Source organism: Carcharhinus amblyrhynchos, chromosome 3, assembly GCF_965287045.1.
Source record: "Carcharhinus amblyrhynchos chromosome 3, sCarAmb.v2.hapA, whole genome shotgun sequence".
In the NCBI taxonomy this organism is placed as follows: Eukaryota; Metazoa; Chordata; class Chondrichthyes; order Carcharhiniformes; family Carcharhinidae; genus Carcharhinus; species Carcharhinus amblyrhynchos.
In genome coordinates, this window is record NC_137326.1 from 40,405,176 (window position 1) to 40,423,193 (window position 18,018).

Below are 18,018 nucleotides of genomic sequence, written 5' to 3' on the forward strand. Positions count from 1 at the left end.
TCAGATCAGCCATGATTTTATTGAATGGTCTACTCCTGCTCCTAAACCATATGCTCATGTGTATTCAACAATGCACTGTTTAAATGCAATAATATTTACAAGACTTTCATCTTGGAATTGACATGTTGTACATTACAAAAGCTAATCAACAATGTACATGCATTGATTTTATTAGATTTCCTTTCCAGTATAGGTGAACAAATGTGCTTCTTAAACAATTTCAATATCCCATACACCACCATTATTTTCATTCCTGTTGCCACTACCTACTTGGCATGCTAAACTATCTTTTTACATTCATCCACAGGATGAAGGTATTACTGGCATCTTGGACTGCTGCAGTTCATGAAGCTATTCTCATTCTGCAAGCATTTTTTGTTAATGCATTTGAGTACTTTGCTAGACCATTTGGAGGACAGTAAAGATTTTCTTCCTTGAAAGGACATTAGTGAAGGTGTTGCATTTTTGGAAACTGCCACCTGACAGCGTCAAGAGACTGGGATTTCATTGTTGGCTTGAGTCACTGTCTGTGGGGAGTCTGCACATTTTCCCATGTCTGCATTGGTTTTTTTCAGGTGTTCCAGTTTCCTCCCATAGTTTGAAAGAATTTAGCCTTGGCCCTGCTAAATTCTTCCTCAGTGTACCCAAACAGGCATCGCAATGTAGCTACTAGGGAATTTCCACAGGAACTTTATTGCAGTGTTAATAAAAGCCTATTTGTGACACTAATAAAGATAAATTTTAAAACAATCCAGTCATTTCATTGATGCCATTATTGAATTACTATTTAGTCCTACTCTTTTGCACAAAACAATTAAACTAAACAAACTGAGGGACAAAAAGCCCCCTTAAAAGAGATATTGCCTTCAACTAAGTCATAAATGAAACTTAAAACAAATGAAAATGTGATTAAAGGGGTCACAAAGACATCCAAGTTTGTGGTGCCCAGCAGGCATGAAAAGCCTCAATAGTGCCAGTGGACACCACATGCTCCCTCGCGGCTCCCTGGCTGCAAATACAGTCACAATAGATTTATTTAATTAAATCAATTTTAATTCCCCAATTGCCAGTAGGATTTGAACACTGCTGGTTTACTCATCTCGTAACAGTAATCAGCATGCCACCACACCTTACGATCCCTCTCCCCGTCCTCTTGGTTCTGCCTGGTTCATCTAATTATTTTTGCATTTTCTCTTCTACTTCAGTAACCCAGTGGGTCCAATTATTCTCAGAAAAACCTCAGAAATTCTGCATACATTCAAGTTTAGGGTGGGTGCAACCCCTGTTGTGATAAAAGGCCTTCAAACCTGCTTCTCTCTTCTCAGATGCTTCCTTGACGTTCAATAGTTGCAAAATTTTGTTTTGTTCCTTTTTAAAAATATACAAAGAAAACTACTGCTTTTCAAGCATATTTTGTAAGCCTGAATTAGGACAATGCCCTGAAGACAAATACTTACCCTCTCCCTTGTCCCTTTACCAATAGAATTGTTCATTTGGCCTGTCACATCTGCCTCGGATTGCCAAATAAGCATTATGACTTGGGGCTTTTCCTCATACCCCTCACCACCAAAAATAATGAAGCTTTATTTGTAAAGACAAGATTTATATAATCCAATTAGCTGCCTCCATCATGTGCCTCCCTTCCACAAGCTCACCTTTTCTCAAGTTTCTCTCCCATCTCCCTTTATGCCATCTGAACTCACCTTGTCAGAGATCCATCTCTCATTCTCATGATTCTATTCCCATTAAGCTGATCACACAACTTCCCCTCTTGGCCCTCACATCAATCAGTAATGGAAACAATTCTCGCACAGGTTTTGCCCCATTGTCTTTTAAATTAGATGTTAGCACACCTGTTCTCAAAAATCTCAACCTCACTTTTCTTGCAAACTACCAGGCCATCTCCAATCTTCCTGGTCTCAAAAGTCCTTCAGTTTCCCATCTTTCCCAGAATTCTATACTTGAACCCTTCCTGTCAGTTTCCATCCTTGTGTACAAGAACATAAGAAATAGGAGCAGGAGTAGGCCATCTAGCCCTTCGAGCCTGCCCCGCCATTCAATAAGATCATGGCTGATCTGTCGTGGCTCAGTTCCACTTTCCCGCCCTCTCCCCATAACCCTTAATCCCCTCTCTTATCAAAAACCCATCAACCCACGTCTTAAAAATATTTAGCGAGGCAGCCTCCACCTATATCCCTTATATATCCTATATAACTGTGCCAAATAGAAACTTTCCTTCTTTGTCCTTCTCAAACTAGCTGCTACTTTTGCCAGAGTTTACCACAGTATTTTACTTCAATATCTCTTGACTGTTGTCCAGCTGGGTCGGTCTGATCTCTATCTAACCAGAACTTGAGAACAACATCAACGGTTTCTCTTTCCACTCCCACACCATTACCCCACCTCCCCATGAAGATTTACTGGCCCCTCCTATTTTTCATCTCCATGGTTCCCCTCAGTAACACCCAAATTTAGTGTTAGTTTTCGCATGTATGCACCACACCACCACTCCTCAATTCCTCCACTGTTAGGAAGAATGATGTCCAGTAATTGATGAGCACAAATTTCCTCCAATTAAATATTGGAAAGATTCCAGCCATCGTTTTTGAACCTCACTCCAAACTCCATTCCTTAACTACCGACTCCACCCCTCTCACTGAAAAGAGAGATTAAGCTAGGTTGCTCACAACCCACATTTAACCCCGTGAGCTTCTGACCTCACATTCTGCCATAATTAAAACTGCTTCTTTCTTAACTTTATAACATTGCCTGACTTTTCGCCACCTCTGTTCATCTGTTGCTAAAACCTCATCATGCTTTCATTACCTTTCGATTTGACTACTCCAATATCCTCCTGGTTGGTCTCCCACATTCTGTACTCCATTAATTTAGGGTCATTCAAAACCCTAAATTGCACTTGATTTCTTGCAGCAAGTCCTGTTCCCCTATCATACCTGTTCTCACTGTTACTAACTTATATTGGTTCACAGTCAAGCAAAATTTTCAACATTTTATGTTAAGGTGCTTTATAAACATAAGCTATTGTTACAGACTGATGCAAGACTCCTAATTGAGTATTATTGTTCATTTTATTACAGTATTCACAACTTTGAGAATTTGCAAAAGAATGAAGGTTACTGTACATTTTAGAATTTAAAAAATCTCAGTCATAACAGTTTCTGATATGGGGCTCCACTGTACAGCACATCACAAGAGTCGTTTTTGGTGTGAAGTAACATTTTTTGCAGCATTTAAAAACATTCATAGCCAAAAATGGTCATTAAGTGGTGGGTAGATAACTTTCCATTTTTGAAATGAGTCTAGTTTCCAGGCTAATTAAATATCATGTTTAAGGACATCAGTCAATGCATGTTTAAATAAACTAGACATGTTTGTTCGAGCTAATACCGCATTCAATAAATATAAAATCTAAATTGCAACACAGAACAAAAACATTGACAAATTGATAAAAACTCATTACATTTTTGAAACAATATGATTCCTTGCTTTCTTACTGTAAATCAATCTTAACTCAATAATTAGAGGTTACAGTGCATGAAATCAAGAAAAGGAACAGCACATGCCCCAGTTTCCTATACACAATGCTACTGCAATATCTTTAAATTGGCAACTTAGGTCATACCCCATTTTAAACATAATATGTACAATGCACCTTCAACTATTTTTGGCCTGATGTGGTACTAGCAAATATCTAACTTCAAATCCAAGCCTGTTAGAAAGTGACAAAGTCTAGGACGCTGATGATAAACAGATCAATATTTTTCATAAATGTATTTTTTGTACAATTTGTTCAGAATGTCTTCAAAATCAGTCAAGTAGTAAAATGGAGTTTGAAAAGCACCGTTTGAGGCGTCGTTATATCAGCAACAGCTAGCTCCTGTCCGTTTGTAAGGCCCAACTCTAGAAAACAAAATCATTTCAATTTAAGATTAGGAATATATTTTTTGTAAGAAATTGACGAACAATCATGTGCAAATGTTTGCTGGGAAGACATTAATGATTCTTACACATCCCAATGTTGTTTCCCATGAACTATTTTTTGCATTCATTTATGAGGTGTCACTGTCATGTCTGACATTTGTCACCCATTCATACAGCCATTGAGAAGTGGTGTTCAGCCCACCTTGTTGAACTGCCTTGGTCCATGTGTTGAGTGTAAATCTAGTGAATGGAAGAGATGCTATTCAAATGGGTTGCTTTGTCCTGAGTGATGTTGAGCTCGAGTATTGTGAAGCAGCACTCATTTAGACAAGTAGAGAGTAGTCTATCAAACTCCTAACTTGGGCTCAGGAGGTAAGTTATTGGTCACAGAATTCTCAGCTTTTGATTTGCTCCTTATGCTGGTCCAGTTAGGCTTTTGCCAATGGAAACCACTCACTCCCTGGCATTGATGGTGGGGGAGTTAGTGATGGTAATGCCATTGAATGTTAAGGGGGAAATAGTTCAGATACTTGCTTGCTGGAGATAGTCACTGCCCTAGCACTTGTGGTGCAAATGTTACTTGACAATTCATGTTGTCCAGGTCCAGTTGCATGCAGACCCAGCTGCTTCAGCATGAGGAGTTGTGAATAGTACTGAACACTTTGGAATCAGCAAACATCCCCATTTCTCATCTTATGCTGCTTTACAAAGCAGCTGAAGATAGATAGGTCAAAGACAATGCACTGAGGAACCCCTACAGCAATGTTCTGAGGCTGAGATGATGGACCTCCAACAACCATACCATCCTGTTTTTCAATACTCTTACATGAGTGTTGCTGACAAGGCCAGCATTTGTTGTTGCTCATTGCCTTTGTGCTGGGCATGTCTCCAATCAGTGGAGAGTTTGCCCAGATTATCATTGACTTCAATTTTGCAAGGGCTCCACAATATCACAATTGGTCAAATACTGCTTTGATATCCAGGATGACACTCACTTCTGCAATTCAGCTCTTTTGTCCATGTTTGGACCAAGGCTGTAATAAGCTCCCAAGCTAAGCATACAAACAAACTGAATCGATAAGCAGGTTATTGCTGAGTACTTTGCATCGATACCTTCCATCGCTTTGCTGCTGATTGTGAATAGAATGATTTGTCCTACTTTTTACAGAACATAACCCTGTAATTTTCCATATTGTGTAGCAGATGCTGGTATTGTAGCTATACTTGGGACAGCCTGGCTAGGGGCACAACTAATTTTAGAGCAGAGTGTTTACAGACTATAGTCAGGCTATTGTCACAGCCCATTGAGTTCGCTGTATTCAGCACCTCCAGTTGTTATTTGACAAAAGGAGTGAACTAAGCTTTCTGAATACTGACATCTGATGCTGTGGACCTCAGGAGAAGGCAGCGATGAATCATTCATTCTATATACTTCTGGCTGAAATGGTTGCAAATGCCTTTTGCTAAAATGCTGGACCCTCAATCATCAATGACAGCAATGTTCATGGAACCTTCACCTCAGGTTTGTTCCTTAATTATTCACCACCATTTACACTGAAATGTGGCAAGACTATAGAGCTTTGATCTGGTCCATTTGTTCTGGGATTACTCAACTCTTTATCTAACTTGCTGGTAGTCTTGTGTTGTAGCTTGGACAAAATTGGTATCTGATTTTTAGATATGGCTGTGCTGCTCTGGGCATCTATTTATTGACTACAGCACAGCCTTCAACACTATTATTCCCATGAAACTCATCTCCAAACTCCGTGGCCTGGGCTTTGGCACCTCGCTCTGCAACTGGATCCTGAACTTTCTAACTCACAGACCACAATCAGTAACAATAGGCAACAACTCCTCCTCTACCACGATCATCCTCAACACCAGTGCCCCACAAGGCTGTGTTCTCAACCCACTACTATACTCCTCAGACACACCATGACTGTCTGGCCAAACTCCCCTCCAATTTGATTTTCAGGCTTGCTGACAACACTACCACAGTGGATCAGATCTCAAACAGTGATGAGACAGAATATAGAAATGAGATGGAGAATCTGGTGAACTGGTGCGACAACAACAATCTCTCCCTCAATGTCAATGAAACTAAGGAGATTGTCATCAATTTCAGGAAACGTAAATGTTGATGCCTACATCAACAGGGACAAAGTAGAAAGAATCGAGAGCTTCAAGTTTTTAGGTGTCCAGATCATCAACCACCTGTTTTGGTCCCTCCACGCCGACATTATAGTTAAGGAAGCCCACTAAGGCCTCTACTTTCTCAGAAGACTGAGGAAATTTGGCATGTCAGCTGCGACTCTCACCAACTTTTATAGATGCATCATAGAAAGCACTCTTTCTGGCTGTATCACAGCTTGGTATGGCTCCTGCTCGGCCCAAGACCGCAAGGAACTACAAAAGATTGTGAATATAGCACAATCTATCACGCAAACCAGACTCAATCTACACTTCCCCTGCCTCAGCAGAGCAACTAGCATTATGAAGGACGCCACACATCCCGGACATTCTTTCACGTTCTTCCTTCAGGAAAAAGATGCAAAAGTCTGAAGTCACGTACCAATTGACTCAAGGACAGCTTCTTCCCTGCTGCTGTCAGACTTTTGAATGGAATTACCTTGCATTAAGTTGATCTTTCTCTACACCCTAGTTATGACTGTAACGCTACATTCTGCATTCTCTCCTTACCTTCTCTATGAACAGTATATTTTGTCAGTACAGTACACAAGAAACAATACTTTTCACTTATGTTAATACATGTGACAATAACATATCAAAATCCAATCAAATGCTCTCTTTCCTTTCTCATTGATTCAGGGTTGATCTCCTGGCTTGATGATAATGGTTTACTGAGGGATGTGTCAGACCATATGGTTACAGATGGTGGTTGAATAAAATTCTATAGCAATGATGTTATGGACAAGTCAATCAGATGATGGGGAATTAGGTGAGGATGACATCAAGTAGGTTTTTTCCCCCCCATGTTGGTTCATACGAGCTGCCACAGGGTTGTCTGGCAGGTAAATCCTATAGCAGTGCTACTGAGCCACTCTTAGTGATGGACATTGAAGTCTTTCACCCAATGCTACCTCAATGCTCCTTCCAAATGAAGTTCAACACAGAGGGATACTGATTGACCAGTACAAAACAAAGCACATCATTTTGTCTTTCTACAATTATCTGTCCAGTTTCAGTTCCCATGATGGTGGGTGATGTACGTATGGAAAAGCTTCAGAGGGCCACAAGAACAATTCCTTGTTTAAACAAATTTAACTATTCTGGGTAACAAAAATGCAGGGTCTACTCATTTTAAGGGAGGCATAACGTTGTGATTAGGGAAGGTATGTTCTATTCATAATTTCAAACATGGACTGTATCAGTCTGGAAACTTCTGGAATATTTTTTTAAATAAAATGGACATGACAAGGTGGCTACATTGGGTGACAAGGGTCAGGTGACTTCTCCAAATTCAATTCAGACTACCTCAAGTTTCTGGAAAATTCCTAATTGAACCACCCTGGGAGGGGGCCTCTCCAGTGAACAGACATATTCAGAAAGAGCCCCTCTGTGGAAGTCAGACCTGCCATTGCTCGTGGGTTACCCTAAATTCAAAATTAATGGACTTCATGTTCCCAAGTTTGCAATTTAACAGAAGTGAATGGCAGAAAACCAATTAATCAATAGCACGTGTGAATGGTCATCATTTATCTCCATTGTACAGCAATGGCTTTTGGCTTTAAATCATTCTTGGTGAACAATAGCTGATGTGAACAAAACTGGCTTCTGATACCAAATATCCTTTATCATCCCAGGAACAAAAGAGTAACAGGCAGTCTGCAAGGAGTACTGCTGAAGACCAAGGCAGTAACATCAAAAACTTTTTTACATTTGGAGGCTGCTCCATTCTGAAAGCTTCCTAGCCTAATTCCTAATCTAAGTCTTCCTGCAAATAAACTTGACCTCCTATTAAGTGACTAATTTAATAACCTGACCACCCATCTTTTCAAGGGAATCCGGCAAAAATTCTGACATACCACTCCAGCTATTGAAACTGCCTAGACCGCTGTTCTGGAGCAAAACACGTCAATCATTTACCCTTCGATAAGCCAAACATGAAATTATGAACTATTCTTTTGTTCACAACTTGTAAAAGTGCTCTATTCTCTTTAAATGTATCATTCTTGTATGACATAGTATTTATACATTCAAGGTATGTATGATACCCTGAATGCAAGCGTGCACGCACGCACATGCGCACACCTCCCTACATATCTTCTGAGGTCCAAAAAAGACAGATAAAATTCCAGATAAAACAAACATGGTCATTAGAGCCACTTGGATTAGTTTCATTTTTTTTTAAACTTGATCTCACTGACAACTTTATTACATCCAATGTGTTTTCTTTCTCGTCGATTCCGGAGCAAGACGCAACTCAAGCTTGATTACTTTGCTTTAAGAGATTGATTCCTTTCCTCTCCTCAGTGAGAGATGATGACGGTTTTGCTTTGCAACACATCATCAGGAAAGTCAGGGCTGATTACTGGGCTTGTCACTGAGGTTCAGAGAGGAACTAATGAATCCCACCTGCACCTCCCCCACCCCACCAAATTGATAATGAATTTTTAAGCAGCTTCACAGAAGCAATCTACATTTGGAATTAGAAAATATGAAAGCAAAAATTATTTGACAAAAGGAATACAGCTTTATTTTATCTCCTATTCTCCAGCTCTCCACACCCTTTCCATGAGTATTTTGTATGAATATATTACTGAGATATTCAGCAATATAACAGCTTTTAAAAGAGGCTTTGATATACTTTCACGATTCTAGATTTTTACTTTTCTGCGAGATAGAAAATTAGTAAAAGTAAGCATCAAGAAAGGCTGAGAGTTGATGACTGCAACACTTGTGCTCAACTACTTAAAAAGATAGCTTATCAAACTGTAACATGCTAACATTTTAGCGCATGGGAGAATTTCACAAAATCATAAGAACTCTAAACATTTTACACGTACCCTTCAAGGTTTTTGAAAGATTTGGTCTGGTCCTTTCTTCAATTGATGCTACAGTCTGTAAAACAATATATGACATTAGCTTTCAATACAGTAACCTTACTAACTTTGTGGCTGAGACAACAATTAATAAAATTATTACACAGAATTAAACTCTTACTTGTAAATACAGTGTTTTATTTTTTCCATCCAGAGTTGCAGTGATAGCGGGGGACTTCATTTGCCTGTGGACAAAAATGACTAAGTTCATCAACATTCATCCTCCCTTCATCAAGATCATTCGCGATCAATTAAGGCTGCAGTGTCCTTGCTTGCTGTTGAAATATTATTTTTCTGTAGCTTATTTATTCCTGTGCAAGATAATTTTAATGGAGAACCGATACTGACTGCCAATTAATGAAGGCCCTTTTCTGAATAAGCATTACACTGCTTTTTTTGGAGAAGAGCTGGGAGGTTTCCAGTTTGATATGCTAACTTAACTATCGCAATGTATTTCTGAATGCCTTGGCAATTAACATTAAGCACATTTTGTGCAACTATTATCTATTACCTAGAACGGTTCAGAAAAAAAGCTTTCAGTCAATAAACCTCTCCAATTTCACACACTCTCTTTTCAGGCCCCAGTTAAATATGAAATGAAAAATTTGATAGACAAACTTTCCTCCCAGTACTTTTTGTTGCAGATATCTGCCCTTCTTCCCTTGCTTTGTCACTAAATAGAGGTCAAAACCACGAAGTGGCAAAATCGGCAGAAACCTTAATTGTAAATAACAATATGACCTCCAGTTGGCAAAAACAAAGATATAGTAAAACATAAAAGATCTGAAAGAGAGGAAGAAAATATTTAAAAGAAAGCTTACAGTGAAGCATTTTGAGTCAAGTAATCTAGGAGCTCCTGAAGTTTTGCTGATGGTGGAAACTGTAGATCTTGAGGTACCTGGCTGCAGGCAGGACAGTTTTCCTTTTAATAGAAAAAAAACAATGGAAAGTTTAGAACTTCTCCAGTTACCAGTTTTAGATCTTCTGATAGTTAGGAGATAAAAATAAGCATTCCAACAGGCAAAAGTTACTGGTTCAAATTAGAAAATTTAAGATAGATCAGTTCCTTTTATGCAAATTGGAAGGTTTCCTCATATGATTTGGGCAACAATTTATCATGGAAATAAATATCAAGATTTGGTGGGATCAAGTTACTATACTTCCAGTACTGAAAAAACTGACAAGGAATTGGCAGCTGCTGCATCTCCAGAAATAGAAAATTAAATATTCACAAGAACCTCTCACCATTCAAGTATCTTGTTTTTGTCCATTTCTGGAGTGTATCCAATCTGTAGTTTTGATGAACACATTTCTCAAATTGATTACTAGTTAAGCTTTCCATATTCTTTTCTATTTGGAGCTAGACATTTCATCACTGAAGTAGTAGCACATCTTGTTTTTCAAGATTCAAGTCTCAAAAGAGGGTATTCCATGGTCATGGTCAATTTTTAAAAAGGTTTACTTTTCAGGCTTTAGCAATGTTTTCTGCTTTTCTTTAATGAGTCATGAACTCCTATCTACCTGTCCTATTTACACACTTGTCTTGTACTGTTGATCATAAACCAGGTTGTGCTTCATCTTTTTGCTATTATTAGAGGGTTAGAACACCAGGTAATTTTGGCAGAAGCATGGGATGGGATACAGGCATTGCACTGCACCCTGACTGAACAGGGATTCACACTAGTGCACGTTTAGTTCTGACTGCTATGCAATTCCAGTCATTCACACATTAAATATGCTATTCTATGCAGTGGTGATATCAAAAGTGATTTTTTTTTAAATGAAGAAAATTATGAATTGTACAAAATGCCCAACAGATAAACATTTGTCTCATCACTTTATAAACTGGCAGGTACTCACCTTACGTTCTGCTTCAAAAGTGATTTTTTTTTAAATGAAGAAAATTATGAATTGTACAAAATGCCCATCAATAGATAAACAATTGTCTCATCATTTTATAAACTGGCAGGTACTCACTCACCTTACGTTCTGCTTCAAATGTGTAGGTGTAAAGACCGTCAACATCATTGAACACCAAATAGTTATTCAGAGGAATATATGCGCTGAAAAAGTAACACTGTGCAATTTAAACTTTTATTTGAAAACAGACAAGAGTATGAAAATCACAACTAAGCAATTGTTTAAAAATAAAAAAAGTTACCTTGATGCAATTTTGAATACTTCTGTTGCACATACAGCTGGGGAAGGAAACACTCCATTATTTGAAAATTAACCTTTAATGCATAACCAAAAAAGTTAATTTTTCAATCAAGCATTAATGTAAACAAATAATAGTGCTAAAGCGTCTTCTTAACTTTTAGACTTGGCATTAATATAATGAGGAAGTGGCTTAACCTTTTAAGATTACAATAAATTTATGTCCAGATGCAATCTGGCAAACAGTAGTTAATAATTCATCAGTATTGCTCTCCATGTACTCTACTGATCCAACTGATTCATTGTGCATGTAATTTCAAGGTTCTACTGCAAGGCATTACACGATGAAAGAGCTGTGCTACCATCTGTTGTTACCTCCGGGTACTGCAATAATTCTGATATTCCAAACATTCACTTTAGAGCATACTCACTGCCATTTAAAATGAATGCTAACGTCATGCCTCACAAAGAGGAACCTCATACAATTCAAAGTATGCCAAAAGTGCACGTGAATCTTTAATGATGAAGATATTATGCAATTATAATTATACCATGATAATTAGTTACTTTTGAGACTTGGAATACTGAAAGATGTGTAGGTTAGTTGATTAGTCAAGCCAAATTGCCCCTTAGTGTCAGGGGGACTAGCAGGGTAAATACATGGGGTTATGGAGCTAGGATCTGGGTGGGATTGTTGTTGGTGCAGACTCAAAGGGCCAAATTGCCTCCTTCTGCACTGTAGGATTCATGATTCTGTAATTCTAACTCAGCAATGACAGCTAAGTACTCACTGACTAAAAACTGCATCTGTACTGAAATGGATTGTTCAATAACTATCACACAATATTCCTTTGCAAGTAGGAACATGTGTGATGTCTTTAAGTAAACGGAATATAACCTCTGCACTTCTAACCTGAAATACAATCACATTACAAATGTAAAATTTTAATTTCAAGCCTTGGAAACAGTTGTATTGAAATTTATTTCAAGGATGGAGAGTGAAATACTATAAAAATGTTTTGTGCCTTCATCTATCTGAAGGGGTTAATTTCTCCATGTTAGAAATCTTATCAACGTAAAGTTAGAGTGGAAGGGATTGGATTACAGTGTAATTCTTTCCCACATTGCCTCTTCATTCCTGAAACTTAAGGTGAAACCAGCCCAGGGATTTTTGGGAAGATGACCTAGCTCTGTCGCCGGCTCTAGTAATTCAGTGTGAAATATGTTTCTGCAAATTGGTGATCAAATCAACACCTAGTATGAAAGTGATCAGTCCCACACAAGAATGCATTAGGCAAACAGACCATGAAATAAAGCTAAACAGAAAACTATTTACATTCTATTAGCTACCTTCCATCAGAGGGTTTTGCAATTGCTTATCAGAAACACATCAGTTGTAAAACCAACTATTATTGCTTTAAAATAGTTATGTAATTAGGTTACTGCCAGTTTACTCAAACAATGCACTGATCTACGTTGGTTCACAGTCAAGCAACATCTTGATTTTGAAATTTTCTTGCTGGATTTCAAATCCCTCCATGACCCTGCCTCTCTATATCACCTTAACCCCATCAGTCCCCAAACCCTCAGATATCTGCACTCATCTAATTCTGACCTCTTGTACATTCTTGGTTAAAAGTTGTTCCATCATTGGCATCCAAACATTCAGTTTCCTCACCCCCAAGCTTTGGGATTCTCTATCGACTTCCCTCCTGTAAGACACTCTTTGAAACCTACTTTGATGATCAAGCTTTTTGGTCATCTGACCTAATAACTCCTTATGTGGCTCAATGTCAACTTTGTCTTATAATGTTCCTGTGAAGTGCCTTCATTATGTTAAGGTGCAATACTAGTTGTTGTAAGTAAAAGTAAAAAATGACCCATCCATTCACTCAACCTTGGTAAGAAAGAGTCACAGCATCATAGAACATCCACAGCAATGAAGGAGACTGGCTTTCTGCAAGGACAACTTCCACTCTTTCGCCTTTTTCTTGTCACCTTGCAAATTTTCTCTCTTCTGATGCTTATCCAACATCTTTGAAACCAAGATTGAGTCTGCCTCCACTATCCTCCCCAGTAGTGCACTACCATAAACTGCGTGAAAAAACATTTTCTCATATCACCAATGGTTCTTTTGCCATTTATTTTAAATTGCTGGCTCTTTCACCAATGGAATCCATGACGGATAAACCATTTTGACAGTTACAAAGCACAGAAGCCTCAAATGTTTCCAAATCCTTCAAAACAATTTTCTACTCTTCAGCAACAGTAAAATTAAACAGGATAACTGGTTCTGATGTTGTACTTTTTCTGTTTCCATAGATTTTACAATTTTAAACCTCAAATCCACAACTTGATATTTTATTGCATTCAAAAAAAAACTCAGCTCAAGACGTTACTTAACATTATCTTTACCTGCAATTACTGCATTGGTAGATGCTACTGCAGGGATAATTCTCTTGATAACCCCTGGAACAAATGGCAAAAGGTCCCATCAACATGTATTTAGATTTACAGTAGTATAAATGTACAAAAAAGTATTCTAATTTTATAGGACATACCCTGTGTAAGTCTATACGAGATGCCAGTTATGTTGAAATGAGCAGCTCTTTCAAGTGATTTCTGAAAAACCCACTGTATATGCTCTGGATCATCACCATCCAGTGCAACGCCCTCTGTAGGAAAAAACAAGACACTTCATTTTGGTAACATAGCCTGCTGCACACGCACACATACACTGATACTGACAATGAGGGAATCTCAAGTTAATCTGTAAGACTAAGATATTTTTGCACTTTTTTGTTCAGCGGAGTAAATCAATGCTGGGAACTAGAATATTTCCACTTCAAGCACACTTTCAGCATCAAGCACCAGATATTTGCAGGATAAAGCTCTTGTCAAAACATGCCAAAATGTGCCAAAACTATCTTCAAAAGTCAATCACATCAGCACTTGTGTGGATTCTTTTGTCCCAATACCAGTTAGCCTTACTCCAGTGAATTTCCAACTTAGCTGCAATTTCTGAATTATGGACAATTAAAGCCTCAGATGTACGCTCGCCAGAAACTGAATGAGACCAATTAAACTTTACATTATTATAAGCGCAATTCTAAAGAGTACTGCTTTTGCAGTGTACTAAACTTGGGGAATTTAGAAGGTGCGGGAATTTGAAGGATGTAGTGAGAGAAGTGCTCTTTCACTAATCACAAAAAAAGGAACAGTCCAAGAGGATGGAAGAAATGAAGGACTGATAGCATTAATTAAAATTAATAGCTCACACAGAATGCCAACTAGATTTTAAAAAACATGATTATTTATTCAATCATGAACAGGCAGCTGAGAGGTGTTGCCTGCAATTCCTGTGCCATGTGGGAGCTTCATGACAGTGTGTCTTAGGAAACCACAAGCGTGGGAAGGCTCTCCATCTGCTTCAGCTTGAGCACAGTTACTGAGCTTAAAGAGCATCTGGAGTCACTGAAGAGCATGAGGAGTGTTTGATGGATTGCACATTTTAGGAAGTGGCCATTGTACAGGCAGCATGTGTTCAGGACAAGATAGATGGCTAACTAGAGGAGGAGCAGGAGGCAGGGGTTCTTGTCATGCATGTCACTATAACCTGGTACTTAGCATTGCAGACTCATGGGCATGACAATGCCTTGAAGGTGTGCAATCCAGATCATGGCACCAACAGGCAAAGGAGTTTGCAGAGGAACAAAAAGCACTGAAGATTCTATAGATAAGGAGACAGACTGGCATTTTTGTAGCTGTCCTTTTTGTTTATGTGGTGCCAGGTTAAAGAATATCACAGAGAGAATGCAGAATTTTCTGCAGGGGACAGCAGTGAGCCAAAGCTTTAACAACAACAGTAGGTTTTGAGGTCCTTTAGTCAGTCACACCAAAGTAAAAGGCCAGATATCACTTCACACCACCTGCATACCAACAAGATGAAGCAAGGGGCGCCATGGCATGTCTCTGGAGCAGCTGGCTGTGCTCGCAGGAGGGACCACAGATGTCTGTGAAAGCTAGTGAGAGAACGGGAGGTGAGAGAAGTGGGTTCGGTAGAGTCAGGGCTACCCAGTGGCAGGGGACATGCTATTGTTCCAAAGCCACAGTGAGGTGCAGCAGCACTGCAAGTTTGTGCTGTCAGTGATTTATCATGAGGTGCAGGATTAGGGCTGTATCAGGGTGTGGGAGAAGAATTGGAGAGTTTTAGAGCAAGTAACGATTGGTATTTACAATTTACACATTAACACAAATGTAACTGTTGGCCAAGGCCACTGAGGGGATGCTCACCAGTAATACTCAGTTGTCAGAGCCTGCAATAGCATGCATATTCAATATGCTAGGCAACTGTTTCAACTGCGAAGGTCATCGTAGGTTGAAACTTTTATAATAGAGTTGGTGCACAAACAAGCTAACCAAGGGCTTTTAAAATGTATTTTGAAATGGAATCTTGTAATTCATCCAGAAATCCACTTAAGAATTTTTGATTTTCACAACAAGGTCAAGGAGGTTATCTGCAAATTACTGCATGATCCCTTTTTGCAAAAAACCTTCAGTAGGTCATGATCAAGCTACCAATTTGTTTAATAGAAGTTGCTTAAAGGTTACAAGGTTTGAAATACAACTGCGTATACATACATTCCGCAGACACCAGCAGTGAAGGAAATTCTCTTACATTTTTGGATTGAAGCACGATGAAGAAACCCTTTACAGGTCTGAACTGTTACATAAAGGGACAGAAGCAAACCTGCTAGATCTCAGGTGGCATGTGGCACCATGCTGCGTAGAAGCTCAGCGTAATGCAACATCTTGACTTTAATCAAGCAGGAGTTGGAGTGATTCTTACCCAACAACCCTGCAAAATTAAACACTTTCTTATTCAAGGCAACGATGTGGCTGATGAACTTTTCTGTTCAGAACTATGGATGCCAAATTTGAGAGAAAAATAGTCAAACAACTCAGGGTTGAAGTTTATTCTGAGGGGAGATGGTGATCAATGTGCACAGTGGCAAGTTTGAAGGGTACTCTGAAGGCAGTACAGAGATGCATCCATCTGGGACATCTGTTGCTGACCAATACAAACGTTTATGAGGTCTCAGAGTAGCCTCATGTTTTTGCATTGGGAATAGCACCCATAGGATGAACCTAAAACTCCTGGAAGAGTGATCAAACATGGCAGGGGCAGTGCAGTCCCTCTCAGAAACATCACTTAGTTGTTCCCAGGGTGTTCTATCCAATCCCAATTCTTCTTCATGGTCAATCATACCTCCAATTCCTTACACGCAAGAACCAAAAAGTATGTTAAGAAACCCAATGTCTGAAGAATACTATCAATATTCATTGAGGCTCAAGATCACATATAGTCTAGTTTGGTACCAAACTAACAAATGCCTTTGAAGCAATATGGTTTAACATCGCTACTCATATTTCTAGTGCTACTGAATAGAGTCTACATTGGATAACAAGTGTCCTGGATGAAATACAAACCGCTTTGGTAACCACTGATAATCTTCATCATCTTGAACACCAGTAGTTGAAAGGTAAGAGACAATGTTTAAGAGTATGAACTATTAGTTAACACCATTTGTTTGGTCATCACGAATCCAGTGGTTAGCACTGTTGCTTCACAGGGACCTGGGTTCGATTCCTGGCTTGGCTCAGCATTTGTGTGGAGTCTGCACGTTCACCCTGTGTCTGCATGGGTTTTTTCCGAGTGCTCTGGTTTGCTCCCACAATCCAAAAGACATGCTGGTTAGGTAGATTGGACATGTTAAATTCTCCCTCAGTGTACCCAAACAGGCACCAGAATATGGCAACCAAGGGATTTTCACAGTAACTTCATTGCAGTGTTAATTTAAGTCTACTTGTGACTAATAAATAAACTTTACTTTAAAATTAAGTTCAAGAGTTGAATAAGGGGTTGCACTTTCAGGCAGACTTGGATATCATATACACAAATTATCAGTGCAAGGATCCCAAACAACAATGTTCAAAAGCTTTTACTTCTTCTGCTGAAACATTATCAAAGCAAACTTCAGAATATTAGATTTAGTTAAGATTACCTCCAAAGGGGTTTTCTTTGGGCCATTGCAAGATTCTGACATATTCAATACAGTGCTCTGGAAGCCTAGGCATAGAAGCAATGGTACACATGGGAAAGTTGATCTGGAAAGCAAATAGCAAAATTATTTTCAGTTCATTTTATTTAAAAATTACTGTGTAAAATTCCAGGTCTATGCATACAAGGTAAAATATCTGACCCATTTAAAATTTCTCAATGTATAAAATAAAAGAAAAAAATGGATATAATTCTTCTAAAACTGGGCTCCAATTTTTTGAAACAAATCATTGAGGGAGAAGTCAAGAAAGGGGAAAATAATTTGACACCCCAACCCACCCTCACAGGGACTAAAAGCAGAACACAGATTGGTTTAAGAATCAGGGTATTATGCACATGACTGAAATAATGTTTACTGATCCAAGAAAATGTTACCATGGTAACTTATTTTTATTCATTTGTGGAATATTTATTTCCCACCCCTAGTTGCTCTTGGAGAACAGTTGAGAGTCAACCATATTGCTTTGGTTCTGGAGTTACATGTAGACTAGACCAGGTAAGGATGGCAGATTTCCTTCCCTAAAGGATATTAGTGAACTAACTGGGGTTTTCCCCACAATCAATGGTTTCATGGTCATCAATAGATTCTTAATTCCAGATTTTATTAAATTCAAATTCCACCAGCTGCTGTAGCGGAATTCGAACCCAGGTCCCCAGAATATTAGCTGAGTTTCTGGATTAATACCACTAGATGATACCGCTGGACCATCCCCTCCACAAATATAGTATTTTAAA

The 18,018-nt window shown here is 38.8% G+C and overlaps 1 protein-coding gene across 3 annotated transcripts in view; it reads right to left on the reverse strand.

The window, feature by feature from the left end:
- Window positions 1-3,070: 3,070 nt before the first annotated feature.
- Window positions 3,071-18,018, reverse strand: part of uba3 (ubiquitin-like modifier activating enzyme 3) — a 31,802-nt gene continuing 16,854 nt past the window's right edge. For all 3 annotated transcript variants that reach the window (XM_080183426.1, XM_080183411.1, XM_080183418.1), the window contains 9 exons: window positions 17,228-17,330; window positions 13,724-13,837; window positions 13,578-13,631; window positions 11,167-11,203; window positions 10,987-11,068; window positions 9,827-9,927; window positions 9,127-9,190; window positions 8,970-9,024; window positions 3,071-3,921 (listed from right to left, as the gene is read on the reverse strand). In XM_080183426.1, the coding sequence (XP_080039552.1) occupies window positions 3,833-3,921; window positions 8,970-9,024; window positions 9,127-9,190; window positions 9,827-9,927; window positions 10,987-11,068; window positions 11,167-11,203; window positions 13,578-13,631; window positions 13,724-13,837; window positions 17,228-17,330 (699 nt within the window). In that variant the 3' untranslated portion in view covers window positions 3,071-3,832. The remainder of the gene's footprint in view (window positions 3,922-8,969; window positions 9,025-9,126; window positions 9,191-9,826; window positions 9,928-10,986; window positions 11,069-11,166; window positions 11,204-13,577; window positions 13,632-13,723; window positions 13,838-17,227; window positions 17,331-18,018) is intronic.